The sequence below is a fragment of the Fusarium mangiferae genome, assembly GCF_900044065.1.
Source record: "Fusarium mangiferae strain MRC7560 genome assembly, contig: FMAN_scaffold005, whole genome shotgun sequence".
Taxonomy (NCBI): domain Eukaryota; kingdom Fungi; phylum Ascomycota; class Sordariomycetes; order Hypocreales; family Nectriaceae; genus Fusarium; species Fusarium mangiferae.
In genome coordinates this window covers 1,676,388-1,693,727 of record NW_024573925.1, presented here as the reverse complement: position 1 = coordinate 1,693,727, position 17,340 = coordinate 1,676,388, and the positions used below count along the sequence as shown (strand labels likewise).

Sequence of the window (17,340 nt, the reverse complement as noted above, 5' to 3'; positions counted from 1 at the left end):
GAGACCGTCGGGAGACAATGACCGAGAAGATGCGGACACAGGACAGACAAGCAATCTGAAAGCTTCATCTGATGACCTCGGAGTCTATCGAGGTTGCGTCCTGGTCGTTGAGGAGCTGGTGGCGGCGGTGGGTGGTGTGCCAGAGACGTGGTGAGCTATCATTGGATTGAGATATAGCGACTGGGCCAGAACAAAATGCCATCATAGCTTCCTAGTTAGCCGCAAGAGAATCTCGACAATCGTCGTACATGGCTTGTAGTATGCAATTGCTTCACCGTTTGGAGACTGCATGGAACTTCAAGCGTTGGGACTCAGTGAGTTTCCCTGCCTCCTCCAAGAACTTGAATGCTCCCGACATGTTTCTCGGCTGGAGGTCAGCCTCGGAACTGAAAATCGCCAGTCTTCAACATGGCCAAACTCGGTGGGGCACTTTTGTCAGCACTCAACAGCCCAGGCCCCAGTTGCTCTTCCCACTGTGCCATCTGCATCTGACAGCACGACGAACGGGTAGACTAGAGTCAGGATCCCCCACCAACGACTGACTAACGCGCACCGGTGTGCCAGGTAGTGGACGCCCTAAGGCTCTAGAAGGTAAACGTGGCGACTCAACTTACTGGCTAAGTCTTGGCGACCAGGCTCCCCCACGGCATCTTGGAGCAGTCCAGTCAATGGCCGCTTAGACTCAAAAGGCTCACACGCGGGCCTGAGGACGGCTGGTAGGGTTTGAAACGTCCCAACAGGGGCCCATGTTTGTTCTTCCCGATGATAATGCATTTTTAATTGGTCAGCCTTTAGACTTGCAGCTACATAGCCGCTGTGCAGAACATGCGAGTGCTCAAGCCAGCATGTCCACCATGCCATCCTTGTCGACCGGGAGCAAGGGCGGCTGCAGGGACTGAAGCTTCTAGGAGGCCAGGTTCAACGATATGTAAAGTAGACCAAGCCCTTCTTGGATATTGTGAGGATAAGGATGATGACGGGGAGCATTACTAACCATACCGCAATGACTTGCACCTCAGGCAAGGTGATTTCCGAGTTCCGGCTCCCAGAATCACAATGAATTGTTTCGTATGTGGACTGTTTGTCGAGCATGTGGTTTCCAAGCACATACATACGCTGATCAAGTTCTCCAGGCAGTAACTCTGGTCCCATCACGAGTTGGGTTGTAAGTTTAAGTCGAGCAACAAGTTACCAAGCCACAGCACTTGGATTATGGTAACAGAGGGTTGGACGACGACACTTCCAAAGAGTTGGTCTTTTATCTGCCTACTTTTGACCATGCGCTATGCTCTTGATCGACCAGATGCACCATGTGGGGATTTGAATGTAGCAAATGGCTCTTCGAAACCACGAAGAGCATACTGGTACATAAGAATTGTCAGGGTTGTGGAATAATGTATGTTAGCGAATGGATAACGATAGGAGCCCTGTCGTTGCAGTGATATGAACATACTAAGGCAGTGTGTTAAATAACATACTAAGGCAGCGTGTTAAATATCGACTGAGTGCCTCATCAGGGATGGATCGTAATTATGGCTAGTGCCGAGATTGGCTGATATGAATCCGAACCAAACCGACGACGCGGTACGTGGTTGACATTCATGTGTCAAAAGCTCATGAGGATCTGTTAGAATATCATTGCCTGAATGATTGATGACTAGCTGTGAGGATCTGGCCACAGTCCACTCATGTGCTAAACCTGTTGCTTGCCTCGGGTCTAATTCTGTTGGAGTGTTTTTGAAGGGAACGGGTTTATACCAGTGGATCAGATATAAGGAAATGGTACGATGAAGTCGAGAAAAAGCAAAACTGCATTCCCCCATGCGCTGTCAGAGTAGCATCAGCGACAAATAGCTTCGCGGAGATGCCCGGCAGGTGAACCGCAAAAATATCCAAGGGAAAAGCCCCAATCAGACTGTGCGGGGTTATTGTTGCCTATCGATTAATCACGGAATGGAATACGTGAGAGGTTGGGCTGACTGATCGAACGCCAGGTGTCGCAAGATTGGGTTGCTGGATTGAGATTATTTCTGAACGATGGCCTGTCTCAACACGTCCAGCCGTCCAACGCATGCTCACAACACTATGGTATGTGAGACAAGCATTCCGTATCAAGAATAGACTGAGGACGTCTTCTGAAGGACTCGGGGCATGTTATGTGTGGCTGGACATGTGTCCTCCATTGAAACGTGCTGGGTAACGTGGGGTAAGCCAGTCGGGGGAAGCCAGCTGTCAAGCTCCAGTATGCAAATAGGGCGGGCCAGTTGAACAGATGGACCAGTCGTCTGTTCATATTTGCTGGACGGAGATGGAGGCAGCTGTTGTGATTGACATCCAGGTCAAAAACAAAAGCAACAACTCGCTGGAACATAGCAAAGACACCAGAACGACGGTAGAAAGCTAGCGAACAGACAATTGATATCAGTGACCACAATTTCTCTGGTGCCTATGTAGAAAAAACGTTCTTGCTCCACATCCCTGCTAGCTCAAGTAACGGCTGGAAGCCAGCATGAAGAGTACGTCCCCAACTTGGAGATTTTGTCTCTAGAGGGGTAGATATCCTCGAGTGTCCTATTCGATCATTGACTTTAGGCCAAGGCATGAGGATTGCTCCAAAATAAAAGAGAGACAACAACCACATGTTTTGCCTCTTCCTCGTTCGATAGATGAGGCGGGTTGGATTTGCGACTATAACGGCTGGCAATGGTTGGTGGTGGAGACTAGAGGCGGGAAGAGATCGAGGGTTCCATTCATTTTGGGGTACCTAATGTTCCATGGTGGAAGTATCGGTACTTTGCCCGGAAATGCCTGCCACAGTGCGCCATTTGTTCCTTCCCGTTTGATGTGTTCGGATGTTGACGTCCCTCGGAGCGAGACTCGACGAGGGAGGGGGAAAAAAGGAAAGAACGTGGAAGGATAACTAACCATTTGGGTATCAAGTTGCGAGTTTCGACAGTTTGATGAGAGACCGAGGCAAACTGATTATCAAGGACGTTGACTTTTTATTTTATTTTATGTACTTATTTTATATTCTTTCTTTCTTGCTTCTTGCTATCTTACTTTTCTTTTAAGTGCAGTTATTAATTTGTGTGCTACTTGGCTGAGAGGAAGTGGAAAAGAAAAAGCAATTTCAGTCAAAATATGCATGTATCCCAGACTGACAGCTTACCTGTCAGATTGTACATCGACTCGCAGCCATAAGTCTCTTAGTGTTAAGTCCCTAATGTGAAACCAGCCGGCTCCAGACCCGAGTTTGCGTCTCATGTTCTAAACTGATCTCTGTTCTAAGCTGTTCTCGACATGCATCTCATGGTACCTGCATCAACCCTACATAAAGATTGTCCTAGTTATACCTTGAGGCAACATACATACGTGAGTTAGTCCCAGCCTATGAGATAATCCCATAGCCCCTTAAGAAAGTTTCGCTTTAGATCGGCCAGGATCGTGCGTATTGTCGAGTTCCTCCGAATGGTTGCCGCCGAGTCACTTGTTTGGCGCCAAACCCCAGCCTCGCCGACTTGGTACGAATGGACCTTTGCGACAAGGAATAACCTGCGAGGTTGATCTCCCTCGTACGTACATACTATGTACATACCCACCGTCGTCTCTAGGGTCCGCCAGCACCAGTGTTAGCCTCTTGCCCAGCCTTCTCTTTTCTCTCGGCTGCAGGAACCGATGATATCCCATCATGCTCTCGGCGGAAATCGTGCATGAGGCTGCAGTACGCTCACTAGCCTGTATACATTAGGCACCTCAGTGTGTACTGGTAGTGCAACAGAAGAGTTATGCGCCGTTGTTTAGGGTAAATTTCTAGAAATATTACTCATGTTTTACATTATCTATGTCCGTTGTGTACGCTCTATCGCTTAACCATGCCAACTAACCGTTCTCCACAAATGTGTTGAATTCTCGAAGAGTCAACCAACGAACAAAAATCTAGGCCTCACTTTGGCGAGACACTCATATAAACACAGGCTACAACCTCATGATGGAAATTTACCTCGGAGCGAAACCCCAGCGGAGGCTCGATTTCGGGGTGTCGTAGTTGACTAGAGGTAGATTTCGTCACACGCCTCAGTTATCCCCTAGCGGAGAGATCGAGGAAAAATGCCGAACACCTGCGCCATTTCCCATATGAGGCAGGTAGTGATTCATTGCCAGACGCTTAAGCATGTGCGGCCGAGATATTTTTTAAACAACCAGACTTACGTGAACAATGTAGATGCAACGGGCACGAGGGTCATATGGCATTGTCTTGGCCGAGGTTTTCGGAAACTTGTTTTACTAGTGGTCAGTAACAAGATCTATCATGAGTGGGGAGCGAGGTTCATTCAGTTTTCGTAAGGTAGTTAGTTAGGTTAGTTGCTAGTATTCAAGTATTCTCTAACGCGGTTAAAATAAACCCCAGAGGGAAAAAAAACCGAAAGAGCCAAGCCAAGGGATGACGTTCCTAAGGCTCAGCCTCGTGGCATTATGTGAATCATATGCATCGAAGAATATCATACATCCACTTATGCACATCCCAGGACCAGCTTGTTTATGTATGCATCGATATGCACCTTGAGAGGGAGTGGCAGCCTGGCCCTGTCACACTGGCCCTGGTTGGCTGAGCTTGTTGTGCATCTTGCATAAGGTCCCGGTCAACGGTGCGTAAGGACCATGTAGACACACATACAGTACAGTAGTGTCGGCTTGGTGGGCAGCACAAGATCTACACCACAGGCTCGCTAAGTTTGCATATCTCGAGGCTGTTCGTTTCTAGACCAGTTTTATCAGATATCTGGTTGTTTATCTCCATGATCGCGATTATCGTGGTCGGGATGTCGCGCCGCTCCGAGGAAGAACCATGAAAAAAACTTGTCTTCTCACTAAGGTAGTAGTAACAAGAGATCCCCGCCTAGAGACGTACCACCCTGGTCAAAATGGTGTCAAACCCAGCTTCAACCGGTCAGACCCTTTATCGGTGCCTCGGTATGATGCGGTAGGTAGGTACTTTTGGGTCGTGAACAATGTATTGTTGATGGTTTTAGAGTTTGCCAGCTGGATTAATACTCCGAGCAAGACCCTTGACCTTTTGTGTTGACTTTCGATAGATTCGCTAGGCATCAAGAATGGGTCAAAGGCAATTGAACAGAAGTGCCACTGCCACTGTGCCGGGCTCGTGATATTCCTACGTAGGAAATAGTTGACGTGGGAGGCTGCTAGGCAGTGGTATCGTATTCCAAGGCTTGATAATAAGTGCAAAGACTTGGAGCGAGGAAAGCAAACATCGGTGTCTTGACTGAGAGAGAGGGCAGTCAGGAAAAACTATAGTACTACTTGAAAAAAGTCACATGTCTTGGGGAAACGGGTGGCTGAGCCGGCGCCCAAGAGTGGAAATTATGAGAAAGACCATCGAAACTTTGTATCAAGCTGAAGCAGCCGGTCAATTGTTAAAGGCTCAACAAAGACGGGAAATTCTGGGCCCAGAGAGAGCTTGTACTTTGTCTGAGCGTCAGTGAATCTCGCGGGAGGCTACCTTGCCGCCGAGTCCTTCTCAAGGGAGAGAGAGGTAACAGTAGCAGAGATAAACTGATCTCAAGTGAGACATGATACCTGGCAAGTGGCTCGTCGAGACCGCCACAGCGTAACTCACAGACCCGAGGACATTCGGCCATGGATCAGGAACCGTAGAGAGAAGCTCTTATGAATGAGACCCATCTGGTAATCCAGCACTGTGCTCGACTGACCCCTCAGGCCCTTCATCGTTTTCTTGTGTGTAAGACATTCATCATTGGTGGGCCATGAAGCTCAGCCACGAGGACGATGACTTGATGGACATGATTTCCCATTGAGCTATGCAGAACAGAGAGGACGGAAACTCCACCTATGCCTTATCAGCGAATCAAATCCAATAAACGATAGCAGCGGATGCTTGTTCCAACATCCTAGTCAAAGAGGGGAAATCCGGGCAGCTCGGAGAGCGGCGGCGACCCATGCGATTATGGCAACATGGGCCATGAGCCTTGCTGAACTTGCCGGGCCATTAACGGACTTCCGCACGAACGGCCGTGGGCCCGGGCTTGAGCAACTGTATGTAGAGAGACCGGGATGCTGATGTGGCCATATTTCGCTCAGTCAGGGTTGGGGGAGGAGGTTGGCAGAACAAGAGCATTGACAACTGTAGACCAATAATCTCGGGCCGGAACCAAATCCATTGAGCCTCTTACAGAAACTTGACTTGGTGAGTCTCTGTTCAAGACCTCTCCCTTCATCATCGGTGGCTGTTCCTGCGCAAGCGAATCCCGTAGTCAGAACTTAGTGAGAGTACACAGCCTTTCCGCTCCTAGTTTGCATGATACCCCCATTGTTGAATTCTCGGCACTATGGGATGGTCTTTGGTCGCGTTTGGTTTCTCAACTTATCTCAATACGAGTTGTTGGTAGTTGCACAGAAATAATGGTGCACAGGTTGTCCCGGCACTTGACGCAATACAGGGAACCCAAAGTAACGGTCCCGTAGTGGTTTGGCGCACCGTTGAGAACTACGATTAAGTAGGTAGTTAACTAGGTACCTACAGATCGATCATTCGGGGTTAAGAAAGCAGAAAGATCAGAAGCGCCGAGAGTCTGGAAGCGCAAACTCTGATGCCATTAATAATATCCTCTCCCGTCCTTCGGTCCAAGTCTCTTCTAGTTGATGTTCGAAGTCTCTGATTGGATGAATCTCGTTAAAGAGCTCTGGAAACTCAATCGCAAATACAGCCCGTACTTCACATGGGGAGCAAAGTCTTCGGGTAGTTTGCACAGTGCTGTGCCGCAACTAAGAGCTAGAAGGAAGGAGAGCGCGAAAGAAGTCAACCAAGAGTTGAAAGCCGACGAATGGCGTAAAAGCGACAAGAGCACACAATAACAAAGACAACATGACAGCGCAACACACTACTAGCACACGACACGACACTGACACGACACGGCCACAGAAAGCAATAACACAACTAGGTAGGCAAATGAGAAAAGCCCAGCCCACAACAAACTGACGCGACACAAAGGCAACCTGAACTCTAGCGCAGCTGTGGACGACATCAAATAGACTCACAGCTGTTTTTGGATGCTTTGATAACTATCGTTTATAGCCTGAAGAACTGGTGATGAAACAAGGGCATGAATGATTCCTAATATCCGTAAGCCTGTCGGAAGTATCCAGAGAATGCTTGCAGTTAGCGAACCTGGCCAGTATTACCTCAATTGTGTAGTATGTACACTGGTCAAGCATTTAACCAGGGATTGATGTGATTGAGTGGGAAATGGACGACAACAAGGTCCTGGAGGGGAGAAAAGACCAATCAAATCGACCCTTGTAATGTGATCTACGTAGTCAATCTCACTGTTTATGAACAACTTATGATCGAGGTGACTTGGGTTTTAGATGAATTGTCAAGCTGAAGCCAGGTATCTGAGGCACAACTTCAGAGATGTTTAGTATTAGTGCATCGCCCAATAGCGAATTTGAGTAAAGCTTCTAATGTTATGACTTACTCTCTGCCCGTCTCTAAGTTGTATCTTGAATCGACGCTGTGTGCGGGCTTTTCCTTGTCGCATCAAGCGGGTGCTGAGGTGCACTGTGGGTGCACAGTAACTGCTGGCGCGAGTAAGCGGAGTTTGAGCTGCCAGGGGTTAATGACACCAAGCATCGCTCCCGTCTGGTTCCCCCCCGGATCCTTCATCCTTGCACGCTGTGGCCTGGGTGCCTTAGCCCTGCCGACCCCGTGGCCTCCTCTAGGGAGGAAAGAAAACACAGGTCCTCGATCCTAGATGACAAAAAGACTTGGTAAAAGTTATCCTAATCTGGATAACATTTACCAAGTTTATTTTGACACCTCACAACCAGGTTTGCTGTTTTCTTGCCTCCCGAGGCTCCTGTAGCCACTGGGATTCTGGGTGACCGATCACTCTACCTAGGGAGAGACCCTAGTACTAGTTGCAATCGCGATACCTCAGTCGGTAACTGTACGAACAACCGCTCTGAGAAAACCCATGATCAACTCCCTCTCCGCCCAACGCACTTTGAGGTGGCCTGGTGCTACGCTGTTCTGGCTACACCCCGATGAATTCCCTCTGCCCCTGTAGCCGCACCCCTCGCACCACCCACCAAAGTTGCTGGGAGCGCTCTTTAGCTTTTGACAACGCCCTACAGAGAGTCCTTCCTCCACCGAGTTTGTGTGCAGGTTGCGGGCTGGATGGTCCCTGGTTCTGTTGTGCGTTGACAGGAGAGTGCCCAGTGCGCATACGACAAGCCGAAGGACTGCCTGTAGTTATATTTCTCTAGGCACTTCTGAACCATGAGATGAGGAGGACGGGATACTTCAAGCCAGGCCATGTCTGGTTGTGTGCTCATGGAAAGACGAGATATCATCAAAAGCATTCAATTATGAGGACAGCGGGTGCCCAGGCATTGAGTCTCAGCTTGAACCCAAGCATTACACAGTAGGTATCGTACCGTGCGTGATCGGGCCAAAGATGGTCTAGTCTATTTCATGATCCACGCCAGCACACACCTGGAAAAGTCAAGGGCGATGTCGGCTCGTACGGTGAGAAGGGTTTTCAAGTTCATTCTTCAGATAATTCATTGTTGACCGTTGCATGCCGGTATTTCGGAACTCAAAAAGGCGATAGACTCGTTAGCCACGAGCAATTGCGAAGACGAGCAGCCTCAGAAACAGCCGTGTTCTTTTTCTTTATCGCTCTGGACCTTATCAACCTTGAGAATTCTGTGCCATGCACACAAACCGCGAAGTTCAAGGTACGAGCAGAGCATGCAAGTGGTCCACTGAACCCCAAATAGACTCATATTGGGTGCGTGTGCATACATGCTGCATGGTCGTTCTTTTTAGTGCCGCAGGCCGTTGAGCATGATTTCGTCAAATGAACAATACAATTCAGGCCTTTCAAAGCTTCTGCATAAAAAATAGTCTTTCCTTGACTTTGGAATATCATCTATCATTCTCCGCCTCCCGTCTGCTGCATAGAAATGGTTTTCCTGGATTTCATCTGTGGATGATGTATTTCTCCTGCCTCTTCGTTTACTCTTGAGCCAGACTAACTAAACTAAGGATCAACCCCTCTTTGCCCTTGATAGGTTGGATCTGTGGTGGATATCTGCCACACCCTCTCGTTCCCTTCTCACCAAGGATGTATTCTGATTCTGTTTCTTATGCTCCACACTCCCTCACACTCCTCACCAAGCCAAAGTGCACTCCCCCATCGTCTGCCTGCCCCCCCCCCCGTCCCGACCTGCCTGCCTGAGGGGCGGGTATTGCTCAAGGCCCTGAGGGTACTGAGGGTACCTCTACCACGGCCATCGATCAAGCAAGTTGAGGGTACGTACCTTGACCTGCCTCCTCTGTTCCTTTCTCTTCATTCTGCCCTCACCACCAAGATCCTGACCTTCTCGGGATTTTTTCCTTTTCCTTTTCTCTTTCTATTTCTTTTCTCTCTCTCTTTCTTTCTTTGCCGGTCTCTTTCCCTTTTGCCGTCCACCTCCTCTTCCTTCGAGTTTGCAGTCATCCTTCCTCGACTGCTTCCTCTTCGCAATTGTGCTGCCATATTAACGTTACGCCAGCCCTACCTCTCTCTATCTCTAGTAGAGAGTGCTCAACCGCCGTATCTCGACCGTTGAGACCAACCGCACCCCATCATCCCCCATTGAAAACAACAACAACACCTCCGCGATGAACCAAGGCCATCCCCAGCCAGACATGTATTATTCACCTCATTATTCGACACCACAGTACGGCTATGGTTATTCTACAAATGGTGCTCCAACTACCGCAGTCTCCACTCCCATGCCCGCGCCCCAAAATGTACTGCCAGTACCTTCAGCGCTCAGCAACCAAGGAGCAATGCAGCAGCCAGGTTACAGTAACAGTAGTAATAATGGCGCTTTCGACACAACTGGCCAGCATAACCCCCCCGGTATGAAGCCCAGAGTCACGGCTACACTGTGGGAAGACGAAGGCAGCCTCTGCTTCCAGGTGGAAGCCAGAGGTATATGTGTAGCACGGAGAGAAGGTCAGAATTGTTACCCCTAAGCGCCATATACACCAGCTGACTTCAAGTACAGATAACCACATGATTAACGGCACGAAACTATTAAATGTCGCTGGCATGACTCGAGGTCGAAGGGACGGCATCCTGAAAAGCGAAAAGGTTCGCCACGTCGTCAAGATTGGTCCCATGCACTTGAAAGGTGTCTGGTATGTATCCCCATGTAGTTGGATCTGTAGACCCATTGCTGGATGTTTGACTGACGATGGCCCAGGATCCCTTACGACCGTGCACTAGACTTTGCGAACAAGGAGAAGATCACAGAGCTCCTGTTCCCCTTGTTTGTCCACAATATCGGGGCACTTCTTTATCATCCGTCGAACTCGAACCGGACCAGTCAGGTCATGGCAGCTGCCGAGCGCCGCAAGCACGAAGGACTCGGTAATCAGAGACCCCCTGCTCCCAATGCTTTGCCTTCAATTGGGCAGCATCACCCAATGATGCCTGGTTTGCCAACCGGAGGCTACGTTCCTCAGTCCCTTGCAAATGGTCCTCAGTCTCTCGCAAGCACTCCCCAGCCTCTCACAAATGGTTCCCAGCCCCCCATGCCAAACGGAGGTGGTATGCTTAAACGAGGGCGAGAAGAAGAAGAAGATCTGCACCGACCAGTCTCTAATGGACATGATCCTATGAGTAACATGCATGCAATGTCTAATGGTTACCCTCAACAGCCTCCCCTTGCGAATGTACATCAGCCTCCTATGCAGAATGGAGGAGATATGCTCAAGCGGGGCAGAGAGGAAGACGAGGAGGTTCATAGGTCAGCGCATAACGCACACGACACCATGAACAACATGCCTGGTAGTATGCCTGGTCTGCCAAATGCATATGCTCAGCAGCCTCTACCAAATGTTCATCATCAGCCTCTTGCCAATGGAGACGGGGGTATGCTCAAGCGAGGTCGAGATGAGGATGATGACGTTCACCGATCAAGTCCCAATGGGCATGATTCGGCAGGCAACTTCGAAGTAAAGCGGCGTAAAACCATAACATCGAATGACAGCATGGTTTCTCCTGGTGGATTCTACACCCTGCACAACGGATATGGCCAGCCCGGTGTGATGAATGGCATGAGTCCATACAAACGACGAGATGATGAGGCAGAGACGCCACGTCCTGGTCCAAATGTACATGATCATTTGAACAGCTTCGACCTGAAGCGACACAAGACCATGGAGACAAGTGTCCCTGCTCCTCAGTATGACGCCATGAATCGCCCTCATTCTAGCATCGGCACCTCTCCCTCCTATGCCCCTGCTCCTGTTTATGACAACTTGGCTCGACCTGCATCCACTGTTGCTGCGTCTCCTTCGTATCCTTCTGCCCCGGTGTACGATACTGGCGCCCGGCCTCCCTCTGCCATTAGCGCTCCTCGAAGACAGCAATCTTTCGGTTAGTTTTCAGGACCGATAAATGACCCGCGGTGTTTTGTTGTCGAAGTTTTGCAAGGAACAGTGGCATCTCCCCTGTGCACTCATTGAACAGTGCAAGTGGAAATTATGATACGTCCCATCTCCGACAATCAGGGACACGAAAACACATTCTCTCAATTTCCTTTTTTTTTTCTCTAAAAAGAACTCTTTTCTTTCTTTTTTGTTAGGCACTGGAGTGTCCCTCATCGGAAAGCCCTTGATTGCAAAGATGATGCCGACGAGTTCACGATACAACTTCCGATTTTTGTTGATCTAGCATGCTCTGTCACGGATATACAATGACTAATGAGTCACGGTCTGCATGGAGGCTTAATTTCTGGAAAGAGTCACTGCAGCAAGGTTTCCCCTTCGATGATTTGCTCCGAGATGCGATATGATCGCATACTATGGGACAGTACTGCCTGTAATGAGCCCAGGCGGGAATGATGAGTTTGGAGTGGACCCTTGTTTACTTAGCTGTCTTGGCATGCCCAAAATGTTGGAAAGTCGAGACGTCGAAAGGAACCTATGGGAAAGGCTCTGATTTACGAATTACGATCTTACATTTCTCCTTTCTTCACTTCTTTTCTTATGTGCTCGCGTTTCACCGTGGTCAAGAAATCGCGGGCACAGACGATGTGTGTTTTTCTTTTTTGAAATGTTGCTTTATTAGGTAACGAATTATGAAGGAACAATAAAAGTTGTTTTTTTTTTCTCGAGAATAGATACAATTAGAGATTTGGATCATATGCGCCCGAATTCCTGTGCAGATGTGTCATGGCGATAAGTGTTACGAAGTGTATGTGAGAACAAGTGTACGAAGCACTTGCATGGCCACAGATGTGCTTAAGTTCCAAGTCAGTTTGGCAATAACTTTGTGAGATGAAAGGAACATTGGCATGCCATAACGCAACTAAGCAACCGTAGGTGAAATGAGTGTCTTGTTTGTAACTTAGTAGGTATTTACGTTCGTATTTACAGGTACCTTACCTTACCTAAGAAACTACTAATATACAAGGACTAAGGTTAGTAGGTACCTGTTGGATGATGATTAAGGTATGATTACCACGTGAGAGATCCACTGTTGCTTGTTGTCGGGTCAACTACCAAAAGTCAACATATTGGGTGTTAGCGTGACCGTTGAACTCGACTTTCTAAACAAGCAACACTGCTCAAAAGTGGCTTGAACCAAACTATCAAGTCAACGATATCCTCTACCGACTGGAGCTGTGACTACACATATTGACTGTCTGATTATCTCATTTCCTTGATCCAGCGTGCATCAAAATGGAAACACCACTGTCGCCCGCGCAAAGTTCAAATCTCAATATCCAGACACCAGCTACTGCTCAGCGATACGACTCCTACGAGGTACGAACAGTCTCTACGTCCTCGGAATCACAGAGTCAGCCCTCTCAGGGATCATCTCCTTTCGTGTCTACCCTCAACGACACTGCGCTTTCCGATCAGGAGAACCATTCTCCCTCAAAATCACGACACTCCCGAGTCCTCTCTGGCGCGACTCTTTCACCGTTGAAGATCCTCACCGACCAGCGAGAGGTGAGAGACGGAAGGCCAACAGATAGACTGGGCCCCAATGCTCGCAGCCCTAGAAAGGTGTCTCCTGAGAAGCGTTTTCCTGTTAAGATCAGCAACCCTCTCAACACAGCCCGCCCTACCTCCCAAGAGAGTACGATGAGCCTAGAGGATGCAGTGCGGCAAAATGAAGGCCTCAAGCGCGCAATTGAGATATTTGAAGATGAGCAGAGCGTCCTGGAAGGCGGCCTGGACGACATGGATGTCACTACCGGCACCATCAACGTTAACCCTTCTGGGGAAATGGAGGTCGACGATTCCGTGTGCCCTGATGATACAGCGATCAGTACCTTCAGTACCTTCTCGGCTGTGCCCAACCTAACCATGTTCGCCAAACTCGGCCAAAGTCCCACCAAGCTGTCCGACATGGGTGGTCTCACGCCTCGGGCAAACACACGAGCTGATCCCTCCCCATCACGAACGTCGCGAGCCAGACCGAGACACGACTCAGGAAACACAACGAATCTTCTGGACTTTACAGAGCAGCTGCGTTTTCCACAGAAATCACCCCAAAAGTCACCAGCCAAGGGCGGGCTTTCTCCATCTCGCACAGCACCTGATGTAACTGCGACACCTTCTCGTGGCGGATTTGCCAACCTCATCGACTTTGATATCCCCCCTATGCCTACACCTCGAAGCGTTCCCAGTATCACCGCGAGAGAACTTGAGTCTCTCAAATCAAGCTTTCTGTCAGAGATCAGCTCACTCAAAGCTTCATTGAGCGGTAAGGAAGCCGAAGTGCAATCGCTCAAGGCCGCAGTCGGCGATGCAGAGAAGCGAGTGGGTGAGTCCCAGGAGCAGCTCCGCGAGGAACGCTCTATCAAAGAGCAACTTATTGCTGAGAAAGAAGGTTGGGAGAACCGCGGTCGTGAGATGGAACATGTCTTGCGGAAGGCCAAAGAAGAAATTGTGGAGAGCCAAAGAGAACAGGAAGAACTCGAACAGAAGTTGGAAGAGAGCGAGAAGCGACGTGAGGCAGCCGAGATTTTGCACCAAGAGGCGGAGAGTAAGATGGCGGGTATGCGTGCCGGGAAAGACACTGACAAGTCGTCGCCCGAAAAGCCCAAGAGTTCAAACGACACCAATCACGAGGTTGAGATTGCAGTCGAGCGGGTGGCTCGCGAGCTTCATGCTCTTTATAAGAGCAAGCACGAATCTAAGGTCACTGCCTTGAAGAAGTCATACGAGACTCGGTGGGAGAAGCGTGTCCATGAGCTTGAAAGCAAAATCAGAGAACTTGTCGAGGAGAACGAACGTCTGCGCGTCTGCCGAGATACAACAATGAGCAGAGTCGAGCCCGACAACATTGAGGCCGATGAGCGCAAGGCCCAAGCAGTGCGAGACAGCGCAGCAATCAAGGAGTTGAATGCTGACATCCAACGACTTGAGGCAGTTGTCCACACAGTACAGCTCGACAACGAGTCACTGCGCAGTATGCTGGAGAAGGAGCGCGTAGAGAAGGGAGAGCTTGTGCAACTTGCCGAGGAGATGATGAGTATGCAGAGCTTTGTTGCGCAGACACCAAAGCCTCAACCACAGCAACAAGCTCAACAGCCTCCATCTGCGTCTCGTTACCCTCATGAGAGACAACATGATCGAGAGCCTGAGACTAAAACGCCAAAACGAAGTGCAGATCACTTTAGAAGCAGTGTCAGTCGTGCATCAGGACTACGCGCGCCAGGTTTGGGACTCCGAGCACCTCACGAGCGAACAAAGAGCGCAGGTGGCTTGCCTCGTCCAGGCGGCATGGCCCGTAGCGGCATCATGAACTCCATTGAGAAGATGGGCAACTACCGAGGACGTGGAGTAGAGTAATATTGGATGGGGAGAAACACAATGAGCCTCACAGGGGCAGATGAACGCGAAAACTAATGACACATAAAACTGCATGACTGGAGCCTGTTTTTCTGCATGGTATATGCTCGGGGGGTGCCACGAGCTTGCTCTAGAGCCCTGACATGACATTGTTTATTCACGTTTCTACGACTGATAGTCATGGGAGCCCGGCGTTGCATTTTACAATGGATGTTGGTTGTAGATTGGAGTTTCTCGAACATAATTGATTTTCTTTTCCTTCCTGAGATTTGGAGCTTCTGTCAAAAGGCCAGTTGTAAAGTCGTCTCTGAGGTAAATCATGAGATTCATTCATAGCAAGGGTTACCTTTATTTTTCTTATGAGAATTTCTGTTTATTTACACTCGTGTATCTCATCAAGGAAGCTTTCTTTAGGCTTTTATATTTATATAGTATTTGCCCTAATAATGCCGTTCCTCAGTTTAGAGGCCATAAGCCTTCTTGGCCGCACCTCCAAAGATCATTGCGCGCTCTTCATCACTCAGCGTAGCCATCCAACACATGCGTTCGACGATGCTACGCCATCTAGGCCAGGCATTGTCGGTGTTGACAGTGCAGACAGGCCAGTCGCTGCCAAACATGATACGGCTGGGACCAAAGGTAGCGAGGACAATACCGAGCCAAGCGAGAGTAGCCTCGAAGATGTGGTTGGGGTCCTGGTTTCGTAGGGAGTCAGGCATCTCGGAGAAGCCACCGGAGAGCTTCATGTAGACGTGAGAGTCTTTGCTGAGGGTGTAGACAGCAGTACGCCAGGCGTGAAAGCTGGGGTCTGATGTAAGGTTATAGATGCTGAAGTCGGGTTTGCAGAGGTGGTCTAAGACGACGCTGTTAGAATGAAGTAGGGCAAGGAGAAGGGCTGCACGAACTTAGCACCAATGTGACCTTCTCCTCCTCGGGAACACCATCGTGAACACGGTCAACAAACTCGATCACCTCATCGAGCTGCTTCTTTCCGCGTCGATGCTGATCAATGCCAACGTCGAAGGTAAATCCTCGTCGACCAAGAAGCTTGACGCCTTCGATGAATTTATCGTCCAGCATAGTGCCATGAGGCTTGTCCTGTAGCAAGTAGCGGAACCCTTTGATCTTAGGCCAAGCATCGCCGGCCTCCTCTTTCACTCGATCAAGATAACGCTCTAGAACCCCAGGGCCGCTTGGTAACGGCGCCCAGGGTACAATACCGAGGCACAGCTTTGCATCCTCGGGGCTGTGGCCCTCTCCTTCGCGCGGCTGGCCAAGCGCAACACGCTTGAGCCACGAGACCTCAGCCAAAGGCTGCTCCCAGCCGGAGCCATCGACTGCGCCAGACTCAACATCATTCTTGCGGTCTGTTTCGACAAAGACAAAGCCTAGGAGAGACGGTGCCGAAGAGGTAGCTTCGCGGTATTCTTCCAGGGAATGTTGGCCGGCAAGGGGGCCATCGGGTGTGTACCAAGCGAGGGAGTCTGTTTCGGCCGCTGGGTAGAGGTGAATGTGGGAGTCGATGATGGGGAGTATGATTTGCTCGTCGGACATATTTGCAGTTTGGCGATGCTACACTTGAGATCGTGTTAAGTGAAGCTCGACGAATGACCGAAGGAGATGGAGGGAACGTGGTTGAGGAAGAAAGTGGCACGCACTCAAATTGAATTCGAAACTGATCACTGGTGACCTCGGGCCTCGTCTTACATAAACCAGAGATACAATGCAATGTTTCGTGTAGAAAGACGTTACAAGTACGGTGAAGATGAGTTTGTGATACTACAGCTGGGCAATACATGATAGGGAGTTACCCCGCCATAAGATTGGGGCCCCGCCTCCTGGAGGCCCTACCTACCTTACTCACTACCACCTTAGTACCTGTTAGAAGTGCAGTACGATGGGGAGTAACATTGAACCGAAAGACCGAAATCGATAGCTTCACAGCATCACGTTGCTCTATTACTCAAGGCCTCTTATCTCGTTTCATGAATAGATTCAATCGTCGTCTATCCTAGACAGCTAAGCTATTTCATTCATAAAATCGTTGCTCATGACTGTCCTTCATCATCCACCTCATACTTCGTAATGGCTAGTCTAGACCTTCATCAATCGCCAGGCCCTGAACCACATCCAGATATTGTCTGCAAGAGACGGGATCCCATCATCAGGACAGATGGGATTCTCATGCGTTGACATTGTTTGCTTCTGGGGCAGCCTCTTTCGAGGACTCCCAGCTCACTCAGGAACCAACAGAGTGAGGAAGAAAAATTACGTCTGCGTAGCCACGAGAGGACTGCGCTGAACGGCCGCAGCATCGACCTAGCTGACGATCAACACTTCGGCGCGGTGGCACGTACGAGACCAGCTCGGCGTACCATCCCGACTGACAGCGTGACGCAGGTCGGAACAGAAAAATGATTGCTGATATTACCACA

The 17,340-nt window shown here is 49.5% G+C and overlaps 3 protein-coding genes across 3 annotated transcripts; 2 read left to right on the top strand and 1 right to left on the bottom strand.

Annotated features, from left to right (window-relative positions):
• Nucleotides 1-9,706: 9,706 nt before the first annotated feature.
• On the top strand, nucleotides 9,707-11,479 carry FMAN_07500 (uncharacterized protein; the record flags this gene model as incomplete). The annotated part of the gene is made up of 3 exons (XM_041831131.1): nucleotides 9,707-10,046; nucleotides 10,099-10,231; nucleotides 10,297-11,479. 3 exons carry the CDS (start codon nucleotides 9,707-9,709, stop codon nucleotides 11,477-11,479), a joined length of 1,656 nt encoding a protein of 551 aa, XP_041681725.1.
• A 1,302-nt stretch (nucleotides 11,480-12,781) lies between these two features.
• FMAN_07499 (uncharacterized protein) lies at nucleotides 12,782-14,905 on the top strand (the record flags this gene model as incomplete). Its single annotated transcript, XM_041831129.1, has 1 exon — nucleotides 12,782-14,905. One exon carries the CDS (start codon nucleotides 12,782-12,784, stop codon nucleotides 14,903-14,905), a length of 2,124 nt encoding a protein of 707 aa, XP_041681724.1.
• A 461-nt stretch (nucleotides 14,906-15,366) lies between these two features.
• Nucleotides 15,367-16,459, bottom strand: FMAN_07498 (uncharacterized protein; the record flags this gene model as incomplete). The annotated part of the gene is made up of 2 exons (XM_041831128.1): nucleotides 15,367-15,758; nucleotides 15,811-16,459. 2 exons carry the CDS (start codon nucleotides 16,457-16,459, stop codon nucleotides 15,367-15,369), a joined length of 1,041 nt encoding a protein of 346 aa, XP_041681723.1.
• Between the last annotated feature and the right edge of the window lie 881 nt (nucleotides 16,460-17,340).